The sequence below is a fragment of the Corythoichthys intestinalis genome, chromosome 1 (assembly GCF_030265065.1).
Source record: "Corythoichthys intestinalis isolate RoL2023-P3 chromosome 1, ASM3026506v1, whole genome shotgun sequence".
In the NCBI taxonomy this organism is placed as follows: Eukaryota; Metazoa; Chordata; class Actinopteri; order Syngnathiformes; family Syngnathidae; genus Corythoichthys; species Corythoichthys intestinalis.
In genome coordinates, this window is record NC_080395.1 from 19,111,810 (window position 1) to 19,129,222 (window position 17,413).

The 17,413-nt window shown below is 38.5% G+C and overlaps 1 protein-coding gene across 1 annotated transcript in view; it reads right to left on the reverse strand.

Moving 5' to 3' along the window:
- Window positions 1–15,592, reverse strand: part of pdpr (pyruvate dehydrogenase phosphatase regulatory subunit) — a 24,115-nt gene extending 8,523 nt beyond the window's left edge. The window contains exons 1-12 of the mRNA XM_057851319.1: window positions 15,463–15,592; window positions 12,439–12,722; window positions 12,235–12,368; window positions 12,087–12,168; window positions 10,216–10,379; window positions 10,021–10,142; window positions 7,167–7,284; window positions 6,903–7,052; window positions 1,699–1,891; window positions 1,407–1,531; window positions 1,151–1,306; window positions 951–1,084 (exon numbers count right to left, since the gene is read on the reverse strand). Of these exons, the coding sequence (XP_057707302.1) occupies window positions 951–1,084; window positions 1,151–1,306; window positions 1,407–1,531; window positions 1,699–1,891; window positions 6,903–7,052; window positions 7,167–7,284; window positions 10,021–10,142; window positions 10,216–10,379; window positions 12,087–12,168; window positions 12,235–12,368; window positions 12,439–12,707 (1,647 nt within the window). The 5' untranslated portion in view covers window positions 12,708–12,722; window positions 15,463–15,592. The remainder of the gene's footprint in view (window positions 1–950; window positions 1,085–1,150; window positions 1,307–1,406; window positions 1,532–1,698; window positions 1,892–6,902; window positions 7,053–7,166; window positions 7,285–10,020; window positions 10,143–10,215; window positions 10,380–12,086; window positions 12,169–12,234; window positions 12,369–12,438; window positions 12,723–15,462) is intronic.
- Between the last annotated feature and the right edge of the window lie 1,821 nt (window positions 15,593–17,413).

A 17,413-nucleotide genomic window follows, 5' to 3' on the forward strand; every position in this document is an offset into this window, starting at 1 on the left:
CCTCATTGGCAATGAATGCAAATGATTCGGTCCATGAAATGTTGAATCCTCCGTTCTCCTCAGTTATTTTTCTCTTTTTCCCTTTTGGATCCATGGCCCGTCACACAGACGCCGGTTTGTTTACAATAGCCACCTGCCTGGCATCCTGCCTTGCTGATAGAAATGTGTGACGCAGGCAGTGACGCAAATCTTCGTTGACAGAAATGTTGAAATTTAATATTTATTCTACACATTTTTATAGCATTGGAAAACGTAAAGAATGTTTGTGTCATTTTTGTCCTCCTACAGAAACCATATCAAAACAAAAAATATATTTGCCTCCCCCATCTTTTGCCATTGTCAAACATTTTTGAAAATGCTCCAGGGAGCCACTAAAGCAGCGCTAAACAGTCGCATGCAGCTCTTAAAACACGGGTTGCCGACCCTCGGGATAGACATACATCTGCTTTCAACACTGTTTAGGTCGAAAATGCTTCATGCCTCCCAGCATGCATTGCAGCGCTGCAGATATCAACATTCAGACTTCACGTTCTCTACTAATTATTTCGTCGTTTACTGTTCCAGTGGTTTAATTAATTGCTAGTTATGCTATTTAGCTTGTTGTCATGTGGTAATTTTAGTTTTGTTTTGAAACCATACGTTTGAATGACCTTTGATTTAATTCCTTGCTATCACATATACATGAAGTGGTTAGACACCAGTTTTTCTGCTTACACATTGGAAGTAGGAACTGATCCTCCCTTCCTGAAATCAACTGGCAATGCATCTAATCTATAGTGATCCATTTTTTTCCAAACACGATGGGTATCATCACGACAAATCAATATTTTGTCCCAAATCAACTGAGGACTAAAGGACAGCGGGACTGATAAAACACACCATTCGATACACAAGCACAAGATCAAGGATGAAAAAAATAAACTCATCAGCAAAGTCTTTAGCAGACTTACAGTGAGTTCAAACTTGGTGAAGGACGACATGTCAATAACACAGACTGCTTCCTTGCAGCACTTGACCTCCGCCCCAACAATGTCAAACCAGTCCGGCTTGTAGAAGGTCTTGCTCTGGGCCAGAGACAGGAGATCTGTCGGGACAAAAAAATTATTCACTGTCTGCTCATACACCGCACATTTTTAGACATTTTGTGTACCTTTGCCATGAGGAACAAAGTATTTAGGCCTCTCAAAGCCGTGTTTCTCCATCCAGCGAGCTCCCTGCGTGTCCAGTCGGTCGTACAAGGGACTTGTCCTCAGCTGCCGACCTGTCTGGAAGTCCCAGCGAGGAACTTTTAGTCGGTACAAAAGCGCTGGAAATACACAAATATGCATATAAACACATGCAAAACTGCCCTTCTGGTTTTAAAAGGTGTGAGTTGTGTGGCTGCTGACAACAAGACAGGTACTTACGCATGACCTCCATTACACGGTGTCGCAGAAATGTGCGGCTGCTCTGCAGGTTGCCAAAGCGCTTAATGTCTAATGGCCACACGTTGGCGCTGGGGTAACCATAGGTCATCCACTCAGCCAAATACCTAAAAAAAATAGTATTAGTTAGTAATAGAATAAATAGGTTTCTAGTTATGAAAGTTTTTACAATTAAAATGTATGAGGACAAAGCCAGTTTTCAGTCAGATTCCCGAGTTAGCCAATTGCACTTCCTGGTGGATACCCTGTTTATCACACCAGGACAACTACTCACTTGCCAGCTCCTCCGGCAAAGGCCAGACCCGAGGAGTTCATGCCAGCCAGAACGAAGTAGCCCGAGACGCCTGGCGTCTCACCCATTAGACAACGCATATCTGGCGTAAAGGACTCTGGGCAGTTGACCAACTGCTGGATCTCAGCTGACTCCAGCCCAGGCATTCTCCGAAGCAGGGAGCTGAGCATAGGCTCTAAACAGAGAAGAGTTGAACCTGCATAAGCAACCAAAAACTGCAGAGAAATGTCAATAAATTCATATAATTCATAACTGTCGTTTTATAACATCATACAAACAAAAGATCAACGGTGGCAACTTGTGATAAAATATCTCCACTTGCACAATGTCAAACATTAGAGATGTCCCGATCACATATTTTTTGCGCCAGAGTTCGAGCCAGTCACGTGATTTTGAGGATCCGCTGATACAGAGTACCAATCCGATATCTCGGCAATTTATAAATTAATTTGATTATTTATTATTTTTACAATATCCTCGTCCATCGGGATTATTTTGTCGTTTTGCACATTTTGCAGCCATTTAAAATAATCTTAAAAACACGATTTTTTCCACCCAATTCTGATCTTCTAAAAATGTTGCATAGTACAAAACATACATACATTTTGTTTTATTTCTTTGCATTTTGTTCTATTATCTACTCCATTACATGTATTAATGGTTAGGTATATGGAATGATTCAAATGTATTTGGCTGTCGTTTTATTCCGGGTTTACACCAATTATGAAATTTAATGTGGCATGTCAGTAGCACTTGGAATGGATTTGGCGAAATTTTCGGTTTACAAGACTACTTCCAGAACCAATTAATGTTGTCTTATTCTATTGCTTTGCAGCCCTGAAATATATATATATCTTTTTAAATCTTAAAAACAATCTTTTTCACCCGATTCCGATCTTCTAAAAATGACGTGATCGGGCCCGATTTCTGATAATGTGATTGGATCAGGGATCGCCTATCAAACGAGGGTGTGACATAATATCGAAATGGTGATATGTTGTGATACTTTGTATCACAAAAGGTTATCGATATGTAGGGATGGGAATCGAGAACCGGTTCCGTGTGTTCCGATTCCATGGAATCGTTTGGCAATTTACCTAATGATTATCTTGTAGGTTCCAATCAGCATGATTTACGTTTTGAAAATTACGCATGCTACACACGTTCAATCCAGCAAGCACGGTTACATAGTTACTAATGGAGAGACTTCTCATCAAGTGTAAGAGAGGCGTTGTCGAGTGTATTTGCATCGACTTTTACAGGCCTTTTCATTATTCATGACACTACTTAAAGAAATGGTGATTTTTCCCAAAAAGTTTATTAATGGGTCCATCACATTCCTCGTCGAATATTCTATAAGAAAAATATAACATATATGCATCTAAAATAATCCTAAACGATTTTGTTAGCAATTTTAATACTCCTATTAGAAAGATTCCATGGGTATGCGTTCGTTCCCATAGCAACCAGTCAGTTACCTTCTGTTATTTGTTCTACGTCATGCGCGCTGCGTATTCTGGGACCGAGAATAGGCGTAAGGTGCGTATTTCGAGCAGAGGACGGCCACCTTTTAGAGGAAGTTTTAATCTGTGTGCGTCAATGAACGAATGTAAGTATTTCCTCTTCATGCCATAAACTTCTTATGAAAAGTTAGAGCCGTTATCAGCGTGACCGTTTCGTGTTTTTACTGTTACATCGGCTGGTCGCTCTCGCTGCGTCAAGGAGAGCGTTGTTTACATTATATTCGCGTTGCACATTTGTGTTAAGAGGGAATGCGTTAGTTTAGCATCTTAAGATGATGTTGTACATCCATATGAGTGTAAAGTTCAGTCTTCGCCACTTTTTTTGCCAAGACGACCGCACGTGAACTAGGCCTGAACGATATTGGAAAAAACTATTGTTGCGATTTTTTTTAGGTTTGCAATATATTGCGATATTATATTGCGATATTAAAAAAAAAAAAGATCTATCTTTTTTAAAGAAATTTTCACTAAATGACTTGAATAGCTGTTTGGAAATACTTTACATAACACACCGTGACCACAGTGTATTCATATAATACCGTTTAATTTGTGAATGATGAAGATTTCTGTATGAAGGTATCCAGGAAGTCATGTCTGCACAAAATAGATCATTTATTGAATACAATATTTTACACTTCAACAGCAGCAAATAAATTAAATGATAAATAAAAGAGCAGGTGCATTAGTCCCCTAAGTTTTTGACAAAATATAACAATAAATAAAAACTTCTGTAAAATAACAACAAAGTTGTCAACATATTTGAACAAAAATATTAAATATGACAAAAAAGCTGTTCACGAACTATAACAATAAATAAAAACCTCAGTAAAACAACAAAGTTGTCAACATATTTGAACAAAAATATTAAATATGACAAAAGAGTTCACAAACTATAACAATACATAAAAACCTCAGTTAAACAACAAAGTTGTCAACATATTTGAACTTAAATATTAAATCTGACTAATAAAAATGCAAGTGCATTAGTCCCCTGAGTTGTTTACACAAAATATAACAATATAAAACTGCAAAACGGCAACAAAGTTGTAAAAATATTTCAACAAAAATATTAAGTATCAAAACTTTATGTGCAGCTGTACTATATATAGTTATTTGAAAAATACGGTTTACAATAAATTTAAATATAAAAGAAACAAACTCAATTGAACTTGTAAATAATTGAACTGAATAACTGCAAATAACTGTGATGAATAACAGAACCATTTTAACTCCCAAATTTCCTGCCTTCCTGATAGCATGAATAAAAAGAAGAAAAGACATTCCTTCAGCTGTGTTATGTATTTGTCTGCATATCGTCCACCTTCCTTGCTCAGCAATTCTCAACTGGGTCTCATAGGTTTTTGGCCAAGACTATTAGTTTATCCACTATAGCAGGCTTGAGACAAGAACGTTGGCACTTAACAATGTTCCCACCTGTGCTAAAAAGCCTCTGATGGGGAGCTCGTAGCAGGAATGCATAGATACCTGCGTTTTAAATGGTCCCACATGTTTGACAGATTACTTCTTGTTGAGGCAACCATGGCGAGGCACTGTCGACAGGGCTGTTTTTTGTCCCTTATAGTCTTGTTCTTGCCAAAATACTTCCAAAACTCCTTTTGGATACAGTCTTCCTTGCTCCTCCAACGTGTTGATTGCTTGCTTTCACTTTGAGAACGGGCCCTCCTCCCTCCGCTCTGCTGTTCGGCCCCTCCTCCCTCCACTCCGCTGTTGCATGGGGAGGGGGAGGAGCCGATGACTTGCTGGAGAGAAAGAGAAGCTGTGCGCTTTTTTTCCCCTCTCCTTCCTCAAAACAAACGTTTGTGGATTAAAAAAAAGGAAATTAAAAAACTATCGCACGTCCTTGCGATGGGACTATTGCACATGCGCACATCGCGATGGCGATGTTTAAACGATATATCGTTCAGGCCTAACGTGAACGCAGCGTGCTTCCGGGTTGTGCGCATGCGCTCGCGCCCCCCACCTTTGTGTCATTATAATGTTCGAGTCCTGTATGAGTTTTATTGACTTCTTTACAGTCAGTTTGCAGTGTTTATTGCATCAGCACTAATATGATGTAATTTTCTTTCCTCTCAGAACCACACAAATACCCACACATTCCAATCTTCTTCCCCACACATACAAATACATCAACATCTTTCCACGCATGCTCTCATCTGCTCATTGAGTGATTGTCATATCAAGTGCCATTGCCTGTATATAGTTGTGCCTGTTGCCAAGTTGGATTAAAAGTGCCAAAGACCAACACAACTCTCCGCGCCTTGTGTTCTAACCGATACTCAGAGGCAAATGAACCATAAAACATATTGAACCCAGAACCTCATTCAGTTCATTAGTCCAAATTATAATCGATAAGGGAATCGATAAAGGATTGAATTGTTAAGCAATATCGATAATGGAATCGGAATCGTAAAAATCTTATCAATTCCCATCCCTATCGATATGCTCCTGCCAAGAATCGATACGTTTTAAAAAGGTGTCACAAAAGTTGCAAAATCTTCCACTAGAATAGTGTCTCTGTTAACTCAGTGGCTGCCATTGACGGCACAAGACGCCCAAGCCAACTAGACTGGGAGAGGTGTTGGTTCGAAACCAGAGCTTCGCAGCCAGTCTTTCCAATTTTTCGGGCATTCACTTTCTGTTCATTTTAGGGCATTTACAGGTCACTTCCTGTTGAGTTTGAGTCACTGCCTATTCATTTGGGGAGATTCACGGGTCACTTCCTGTTCTGTAACCCAAAATTGACAGGAAGTGACCCAGAAATGCTCCAAAATCAGGAGGAAGTGACTGATAATCAACAACAAATGACCTGAAATGCCTCAAAATAAAACCCATAGGTGGTTATTGACCACCATAGATATCCAATCTGTTTGAAGTGGGAAGAATGGCAGTGAAGGAACAAATGTTCCTTCGCTGCCAGCCTCCCAGGTCAAATGAATTGGACATCTACAAGGGATAAACTCAATTCAATTCAGAGCAGAAGGATGAAAAGATCTTGTTTTTCTGTTTGTTACTTCAATAGTAAAATGTTGTAGGTTTCCTGAGTGATGTATCGATATTTATATTGAGATAACCGTTATCGCACGCCTCCTATCGCAAATCGTATCGCATCGTGAGGTACCTAGAAGTTGCCACTTCTGCTAGTAAATTCACATATCTTACAATTGCTTTTAACTCATTAGCCGTAGCCAATGAATTAAAAAGTTTGCTACATGTATCGTCAAACACATAAGGGAGTCTCAGTTTAACTCGAGTTTACGACCACCCCTCAAGCTTCACTCCTCTCAGATTACATTACGGCCTTTCTTTCAAGGTCACCTAGCCGAAGGAGTGTTGCTCACTTGCATGTGGCAAGGTGAATATTGGCTTGAGTCCAACGTACGACGCTGATTAAAGTGGTCTGTACGCACCAGTAAATGTTTGATGGTGAAGAAAGATTCTCATAAACAAAGGTAGTAAAATGCAACATTAAGCTGTGAAACAAATCTTCATACTGAACCCTTATTGAGGTAGAGTGGTCTAAAAACAGTTTTTTTTTTCCTTCAAGGTTTTATAGAATAAACAACTTTTTTGGGAAGGGGGAAAAAGGGTGGTAGATTGCTGATAAACAAGCACATTCCTATGTTCCTTCCCAGTGTTCCTCACCAAAGTGGTCCCAGTCCTCCTGCATGTTCTGAATTTCCAGCTGATTGCGTCCCTCTGTAAAGATCGGCTTAGGGTTCTTCTCGAAGCCCCCCGACAGCATGCCCCCCTGCCACGGCCGAGCGTATATTCTCCCATCCATGTCGAACACCACTGGAAGACATATACAGTTGTACCTTGGCTTACAAGATTATTAGTTAAGTCAAGGTCACTGCGTTCAATTTGGCCAACTACAATTTAAATCACTAAAAATGTGAGTTGAGAGACCTGGTGTGTCAGCGGGGAGCTCAGCCTGGAGGGGTTTGGTGAGGAGGTAGAAGTGTTCGCAGCCATGCAGGGGGACAGAGACTTTAGTTTCGCTCGCCTGACCAAGCTCGTATGCCCACTGTAGCAACACATTCCAAAAGAAAACAGTAATCATTTTTCGGCTTGGTGAAGATGTCGTGGTGGGACGACATGGAAGAATCATCATGTCAAAGCCATAAGAACCCCACTGATAAGTGGAACATAATTAAATGGTAAATTCTAGTGCAGATGGGGGAGAATTAACAGTATTTGCATGATAAATCAATAACACTGCTTGCGTACTCGCACTGCTCTGTCATACCCTAATCTTTCCTGTCCTCCCCGTACCGTTCTAATGGTTAGTTTGTTAGGTATTTATTCCTCACAGTGTTTCCTCTTGGTCGTAATGATTCCGTAATGCTTGTTGTAGCGAGGCAGCATAGACTGTATGTTTAATTATGTTTCTGTATCGCGATGTATTCTTATGTTTATTCTTCACATTAACCCTTTCATGCATATTTTTTTTTACCCTTACAGGGCCCTTATTTAACTTATTAGCCACCGTTGTTCGTGGTAGACGTCCAATCCATTTTGACTGGGAGGGTTGAATGAACGAGCATTAGATAAATGGTAATATTTAATGTTTTTTTGTTATTTTTTAACGTGTCCTGTTCAGCTGCTTTGACACGGAGAATGGGAATCTGAGTGTCCTTATGGTCTGAACAGTTTTGTGATACTTTGTATCCCAAAAGGTCATCGGTATGCTCCTGCCAGGAATCGAGATATCGTTTTAAAACGGTGTCAATGTCTAAAAATAAATAAATAAAAATGAACCAACAATAAAAATGAACCAACAAGTTGCTACCAAAATCTTCCACCATTATAGTGTCTCAGTTAACTCTAACGCTGCATTGACGGTACTCGACACCCAATCCATTTAGACTGGGAACGTTCGTTCATTCGAAACCAGAGCATTCACAGTCATTCTGTCCGATTTTCAGGGCATTTACAGGCCACTTGCTGTTCAGTTTGGGCCATTTACAGGTCATTTTCTGTTGAGTTTGAGTCACTGCCTATTCATTTGGGTAATTCCCAGGTCACTTCTTGTTCTGTAACTCAAAATAAACAGGAAGAAACCCATAAAATACCCCAAAATCAACAGGAAGTAACTGAAAATCAACAGGTAAATGGCCCAAAATTACCTCATTGCCTGGCAGTGGCTGCCACTGATGACCATAGACGTTCAATCCGTTTGAAGTGGGAGGGGTGGCAGCAAATGAACGAATGTTCATTCGCTGCCACCCTCCCAGTTCAAATGGATTGGACGTCTACTAGTGATGAACTCATTCTAATTCACAGCAGAAGCTTGTTTTTCTGTTTATTAGTTGTTTTTAGAATATCCTAAAATGATTTCCTGACCAATGTATCGATAATTGTTGTATCACCATATTGTCAGATCATCGTTATCGTGAGCTTTGTATCCCAAATCGTATCGTATCGTGAGGTACTAAGAGGTTCCCGCTCTTAGACTGTCCCTGAAAGGTTTAAAACAGTTCCAGCCCTTAAGCAATTGACTAGACCTAGTATAAATGACCTTCATGTAAAAGATGGTTCCAGATAGTTATTTAATTATGGAAATCAGTTTTTTAGACTTTATAGTCATTGTGACGAATGTGACGTCAGTCAGTTGTATGGCACATAAACGCTGATACACTTGAAACAGGTAAAGACGTAGCTTAATAGGCAAAATAGGCACATACTTTTCAAAGTTTTTGTACCTGGGTAATCTGTCACCGTCTGAGACTCAGACCAAGTCTGCTTGACTTCCTGGTTCTATTAAAGCGTGTATTGAAGGAGCAAGGCACAGTGGGTAGCAAATGCGCGAGAAGTAGGTGGGACAATGTAAGATACTCAGATTTGATTGGCTGAAATAGTACTAGCATTTAAAACAAGGGGAAATATTAGCTATTATTTACGTTACTCTCCAGCATTACACATCAGAGGCTTGTTTCAGATCTAATGTTGGATGTGTTCAAACTAGGGCTGTCAAAATTATCGCGTTAATGGGCGGTATTAATTTTTTTAATTAATCACGTTAAAATATTTGACGCATTTAACACACATGCCCCGCTCAAACAGACTAAAATGACAGCACAGTGTAATGTCCACTTGTTACTTGTGTTTTTTGGTGTTTTGTCGCCCTCTGGTGGCGAATGGGTCCGACTGATTTTATGGGTTTCAGCACCATGAATGAGCATTGTGTAATTATTGACATCAACAATGGCGAGCTACTAGTTTATTTTTTGATCGAAAATTTTACAAATTTTATTAAAATGAAAACATTAAGAGGGGTTTAAATATAACATTTCTATAACTTGTACTAACATTTATCTTTTAAGAACTACAAGTCTTTCTATCCATGGATTGCTTTAATGTTAATAATGTTAATGCCATCTTGTTGATTTATTGTTATAATAAACAAATACAGTACTTATGTACCGTATGTTGAATGTATACATCTGTCTTATCTTTCCATTCCAACAATATATTACAGAAAAATATGGCATATTTTATAGATGGTTTGAATTGCGATTAATTACGATTAATTAATTTTTAAGCTGTAATTAACTTGATTAAAATTTTTTATTGTTTGACAGCCCTAGTTCAAACATCTACAAAGGACAGATTAAAGAATTATTCAAAAAACAGCATGCACGTGAATGTTAGGTTTGCTGTAACGCTGTAATTTAAAAAAAAAAAAAAAAAAATGTTAAGATGCCCGAAAACAGCTGTAAAATCTGAAAAAATAAGTCTCCCTGCCACTAAATTTATTTACCTGTCCAGCACAGTTGACGAAATATTCACACTCAATGGAGCCTCGGTCTGTCTCCACAGCCATCACGTGGCCCTTCTCCACCAGAACTTGCTGAACAGTGGTTCTCTCCAAGATCTGAACCCCTGATTGAAGAAAAACAACCAAGAAGAATAAGGCCAAAGCTTCTGGTAGAAAGATACAAATATTGTACCGTGCCTTGTCCAGCTGCTGCCACTGCCAGTGCGTGGTTGACATCTGGCGGAGACACAACAGCGTCGGCAGGAAGGTGAAGCGCCCCCACCAGGTCGTGAATGTTTACTAAAGGGTGGAGTTTGACCACATCTTTGGGCTTCACAATGTTACAGTTTATCCCCAACACTCTAGAAAACAAAGTGAAAACAGATTACCATTTTTAGCAGCAGTACAAGTGTGAAGAGTAGTGCTGCAACGATTAATCGATTAAATCCAGTAATTCGATTACAAATAAAGCTTCGAATCAAATTTTGCTGCTTGAGTATTCGTTTAATTCGAATGGCGTTGTAATGGTTTGTGTTGAAAGAGTTTTCATGCAGTTTTGTTTATTTAGATGGATCCATTGCCCTCTAGTAGCAACAATGAATATGAAATAACTTATTCAACATGGCTGAATCCAGCTGCTCCCTGTCAAGGCCAACATAAGCTAATGTTTTTTATGCATTTGTAATTTAGTTTATAAGTGTATTTAGCCGTTTTCTTTTATGGGAATAGGTGTTTGAACGATTTGTTAAGAGTATTGTTAAAAAAAAAAAAAAAATTTAAATAAAAAAGTTAGCATTTTATACTCTTTAAGCTAGCGGACTTTTGCTATGCAAGTTTGAAGAAACATTCAGGAATTTTGTGTTCGCATTTAACGCTCTTTTGAAAGTGCAATGTTAGCAAACATTTGTTTTACATATCCTAAAATTTATTGTGCAACGCATGAAATATTCCTAATCCGATTACTCGATTATTCGAACTAACTAGTTGACAGATTAATCGACTACTAAAATAATCGATAGCTGCAGCCCTAATGAAGAGTTGTTAGCATCTGTGCGTAAATCCAGGTCCAAGTCAGTTACATTGTAGCATTTTTGCACTGTTACATCAATATCTATGCAAAAATTGTCATTTGCACTCATATCAATCAATCAAATCAAGTCAGCCATCTGCCTCCTTGTTTGAGTACTATAAATTGGCATATATGCACTGCTATTAGGGCTGCAGCTAACGATTATTTTAGTAGTCGATTAATCGATGAACTAGTTAGTTTGAATAATCGAGTAATCAGATAAGGAACATGAAAAATTAAAATACCTGAGCTGAGCCTCAAACGGTATAAAAAAAAAATTAAATGAGGATCTGTGTACGACAAAAGATCAATTGGCTAACTTACATTGCAAAATCTGCTAATATATATCTTTAAACGAAATTACGAATGCATTAAAAAACATTAGCTCAAATAAAAACTTATGTTGGTCTTAACAGGGAGCAGTTGGATTCCGCCACGTGAAATGAAACAGACCAGAAGGCAGATTATCCACCCTAATCAATAAAACTAAATACAAAAACTTTCAAAATACACTAATACAACGCCACTTTAATTAAACGAATACTCGAAGCAATACAATTTAATTCGAATATTTTTTTCTAATCAAATACTCGAGTTAATCGATTAATCGTTGCAGCACTGACTGCTATATTACAACTCTACATCACCACTTGCTGCTAGTCACTTATTTACTTTATTCCCAATCTGTATACTTATTGTACTTTTGTTTTATGTGGTGCACTTTATGGCAAAACTTTAAATGTCGTTGTACTCTGTAAAATGATAACAAAGGCTTTCTATTCTATTCTGTTCTATTAGCATTCTTGACCATCATACAGGTAAGAAAAAACAAGTTTGTTTGATTAATTGTCGTTTTAGGAAAGGAAGACGTGTTTATAACCCGTCTGAGGAAAACCGTATCTACAATCTGCCCAGTGACGAAAATGAGCTGCACACTGCTGGTTTTAAATTCTCCGCGATGATACGCCATCAAAAATGATAGTCAACTTAAAAATCTTACTTGAGTCTCGACGCGAGTCGCTTCAGCGAAATGAAGCGGTCCTGATTCTGCGCCAGACACAGAGAACCAGTTTGCACGTAGCCTGAAATACACAAAATGGAGCAAAAATTCACAAATGAATGCCTGGCGGGATGTCCAGACAACGTACCCGTCTTGACGCCAGTCTCTTGCTCAAGCTGCTGGTACAGAGAGTTGGAGTAGTCGGCCATTTTGCATTCGATTGAGATGGGCTTGGCCACGCTGATGATGCCGGCACATAGTTTGGTGGTTCCCGCTCCTAGTCTGCCAATAAAACAAACTTTTAATACAAATAATCCAGGAAAATGGATTAATTCTGCAGGACATGACATACCTGCCCTGCTCCAGAAGGACGATATCAGTCCAGCCCAGCTTAGCCAGGTGATACGCCACCGACGTCCCCACAATGCCCCCACCACAGATAACCACTCGGGCTTGGCTAGGCAGCGGTAGTGGCTGAGAGGTGTCCGCATTCACTGCCTGCATGGAGTTTGTGGATGTCCGCAGACCCCTGCCAGCGAAAGAGTAGCCCGTGTGTGGCAGCAGCAACCTGGGGAGCAGGGCAGGGGGCAGAGCCCTGGAGCTCCGCACGCAGCTGCACATCGCTGGCTGTTCTCTCTGTTGGGACACAAAAGAAAGCAAATAAGAAAAAAGCATACTTTATTCAAAATAGCTCATGGGTAGGCCGGGGCAATTAATTGATTTTATGAATTATTTCGAGTTTTCTATTCTGAATGCTTCAAAAAAATAATTTGAGTTTTTATGGGTTTTTTTGTTTGTTTGTTTTTTCCCAAAAAGGAATTCTAACAACCAGCTATTACATAGATTTTTCCACAAGAAAGAGTTAATTTCTTTGTGAGGTTATTACTTTGCATTTGGGGGCTGACAGCACAAACGGGGCGCGAAAAAGATATTAGGACAGATGTTTTGCGGCCACATATGTGGTCATCTCATTGTAAGCGACAACATTTCCACGACATGAAAACCATTCATTTCTATTCTATTCAAAGATCTCAACATAAATATTATTAATAATTATTTATATTTTTAAACAAATGAAATTCTCAATTAATAACGTATTAATACAAATAATTTCAAGATGAATAAAAAACTAAATAGCCTCGATTTATGCCCCCCCCCGAATATCACTCTAAGGCTGATTTGTTTTGTAATCATTGGATTTCATCATCAGTATTTAATAAGGGTGTAGCGGTACATGTATTTGTATTGAACCGTTTCGGTACGTGGTGCTCGGTTTGGAACAGAGGCATACGGAATGAGTTTCTGACGTAATGTAACCCTTACTTTTCGAGGCTGTGAGTCGATCGGGTTAGTTTCTTTGTGTAGATTATATTTACTCCGTCTTCTCTACTATAATGAGGACCAACACGGTAGGACAGTATAACCCAGAAACGTCAACGGCTCGACAACGCAGTGAAACGCGGGCGTTAAAGTCAATCAGCCAATGCACAGCAGTCGCAGTGGGGCCGCGTGTTAGACGCGTCCCAGGAGCTGCTCAACACGACGCACGCGAAAAGAACAGCAGAGTTTATTATCTGACGTGAGACGCGACCCTCCTGCGTCAATACTACTACCAGTTGCTAGGATCGGGCAGACCGGAAGTCACTCGTGTAAAAATACGGTGGATCCGGTCGATTTTCAAACTAATATGCAATCGTAACCCACTTTTTGAGTCCATCAGATCTCTTGAGTGGTAGATCGGGGCACAGTTGACTTGTCTTTGTTGATTTACGGCTGTCTTCTCTGCTATAATAATAACCAACACGGCCCCGTGTTCAATGCAAAACCCTCCTACCACAACAAAACAAGTAGGAACTAATACTCACATAGGAACTAAAGTTATACAACATAAAATATACAATATAAATGAATACTACTTCCCATTTTTAAAATATAAACACATAAAAAAATAAATAATAGCTCATTTAAATAAAATAAATTGAAATGAGCTGAAACACCTGTAATTAAATAATAAAAATAATACACAGATCCTGCTTACACAATTAAATTTATTAATTTCTGTGTGGCGCTTAAACTTGAGAAAATCCACCAATGAAGCTTTTGAAAACCGTTCATAAGAAAAAAAAATGATTCATTGAGGCATTTCATTTGTAAAATACATGTTAAAATCATTGTCATTGGGATTGCTTTTCTCTTTAGCACAGGACTTCTTTTTTCTTCTTTCTTTCAGAAAGAAAGCTGACCAATACGCGGGGTCTGAAAGGCAAATTGTTGTTGGATTATTATCTTTAAATACCCGCTACTTTTTGAGCAGAATTCTAGCTTTGTATATGCTACTGTTCCTATTGTTGAAAGCACAAAAGTGTGTAATAAACAACTAGGACATTTATATTTTGCATTTTGTTTTCTTACTGTACCGAAAATGAACCGAACCGTGACCTCAAAACCGAGGTACGTACCGAACCGGGATTTTTGTGTACTATTAAACCGTTATTATTTAATCAAAGTAGCCTGCCAATGACACGACTAGAAGTCCAATACAATAAATAGACATCTTTGGCAGTCAATGTTACTTTTTGAAAACACGTCTATTGACATCTTTGGCAGTTAGTACGCGAATACAAACAATTTAACACATTTTTAAAAATATTCGGCTTCCAGGTCATGTAGCATTGTATTTAGTGATAGCAGAAGGTTTTAGAGATACAGAGATTGGAGGGGTCACAGAAAGGCAAGGTAGTGGATGTCCTTGGAAACATACTGGCTGAAAAGTAAAAAAAAAATAAAAATACATTTTTAATTTAAAAAAAAAAAAAAAAAAAAAAAAAAAAAAAAAAAAAAGGCTTTCTATGGTTGAAGCCCAAAATTGCTTTTTTAAGAGTACTGTCTGATAGCAAGATTTTTTTTTTTTTTTTTTAACATTGCGCCTAATTTTGCTTCAAAGTGAAAAATTACGAAAGTGGGTGCCGAGTTAGTTGAAACCCTCTGTATTAAATAATATTTTAAAATTCGCTTAACGGCAAGTTAACTTACAAAAGTCCTTCAGCTGTCACAAATCCAGACCTAGACTTCTGCTCGCCTCAAATTATCAAATGACAGCTAGCGAGCTTCAACACGAACTGGACCGTAAATATTTAACCGAAATAAATTATGTGTTAAGAGCATTTTAAATATGGTATTACTCGCAAAATTGTCAAGTAAGTTGCTGTTTGAACCAGTTGGTGTGGTGGTAGGGGTCGTCACAGTCGCAGATATTGCTTCGGGCTAATGCTAACAAATGGCTAGCAAACATTGTCGAAGGGGGAAGTATCTGATTGTCAACAAAGTGCAGAAGAGCGGTAATCCTTGTTTTGTAGTTTTGTACGTTTTTACTTACCTACTAGTTCAGCCGCTGTTGATTTTCAGCGTCAGGGTACATAAATCTGTGACAGCTGTGAGAGTAGAGACTTGTTTGGGTTCCAAGGCAAAGTAGTAAAGCTAACATAGGTCTTGCCGAGTGCTAGTTCTGACTATATTTTCAACATAAAAGTAGAAGGTTACATTTTGTTGTGAAAGGCTAGTACTAAAATGTTTATAAGAAGGCTTTATTTGCAGGACTAGTGGCTGCCTAATTTCTGAAAATATACATTGATTCTAGAGCTGCAACGATAAATCGATTAACTCGAGTATTCGATTAGAAAAAATGTTCGAATTAAATCTTGTTACCTCGAGTATGCGTTTAATTAAAGTGGCGTTGTAATGTTTTATTTTGAAAATGTTTGTATTTTGTTTTATTGATTAGGGTGGATACACCGCCCTCTGGTCTGCCTCATTTCACACGGGTGAATCCAACTGCTCCCTGTTAAGACCAACTTTAGCTAAATTTTTGTTTGAGCTAATGTTTTTAATGCATTTCTAATTTAGTTTATAGGTATTATTTAGCTATTTTTGTGGGAATATGTGTCTGAACCATTTGATAAAAAAGAAAAAACGTTAGCATTTTATAGCTTTTAAGCGAGCGGACTTTTGCAATGTAAGTTGGCCAAAAGCTCATTTGTTGTGCATAGATTTATTTATTTTTATACCATTTGAGGCTCAGCTTAGGTATTTGAATTTTTCCATGTTGCTTATCCGATTACTCAATTATTCGAACTAACTAGTTCATCGATAATCGACTACTGAAATAATCAATAGCTGCAGCCCTAATTGATTAGAGGCGCTGCTGTATGTGTTTAAAAAAAAACAACTATGTAGTTCGGTTACAATATGCAGAGGTGGGTAGAGTGGCCAAAGATTTTATTTAAGTAAGAGTAGCATTACTTCTAAATAATATTACGCAAGTAAAAGTAGTCATCCAGAAATTTACTCAAGTACAAGTAAAATATGTTCGTTGAAAAGAATACCGTAATTTTTGGACTATAAGCCACTACTTTTTTGCTTCGTTTTGAATCCTGCAGCTTTTAGTACAGTGTGGCTTATTTGTTAATTTATTTGGGTTAATAGGTAACACTTTATTTGACAGCGGCGTCATAAAACCGTCATAATTGTGACATGACACTATCATGGGCATTACTGAATGCTTATGACAGATGTCTATAGACCCTACCCACCGACGTCACAAAATCATATGATCACTGTATTGTTCCGCCCCCTTGTCCGTCATTTCGTGTCTGTATTATCAATGGTCTCAATTGATCGAGCAACTTATAATGCATTGCATGGAAAACCCGGTGCTTTCGGATGCCGTAAACTCACTTGATGCGTTGCATAAAAGGCGTTATGTGGAAAAGCTTCAGTTTATCCATTCGCCAGATCCATATTTGATGCCTAAATCGATGTTTTTCGACCCGCTGTCTCCGCCGTATTTGCCTGACATCTGCTAGCTACCCTGATATGTACAACTATCTTGTCCACACAAAATCAGCCTATTCTCACGAAAGTTTGAAAAACTTTAAGAGCTTGGAGGCTTATAAATACTTCGTTGCTGGTTGGGTGAAACAGGTCCTCGTCCACGAAAATTCGGCAGGAATCTATCTTGTGCTTGGAAAGGTGAGTTACGAAATTTTCAATTCAAAATCTTTTGTTCTTGCTAACATCCACTGTCAAGTCTAATGTATTTCATGTCATTTGTCAATGGAGCTAGGGCTTTTAATGTTTATATGGTTTAGCGATAGCACTCTCTCTACATACATACGTGTATGTTGTCGGCGATTAGCCTAGCAATGATCTTAATTGTGGTTGTCAGCCAAAAAAACCCTCTAAATATATATTAAATGCATCTTACCAGATATAAAATGACTACTACATAATCTGTGGTAATCGTTTGGAGCCCAGTTTTCTCGTCGAAT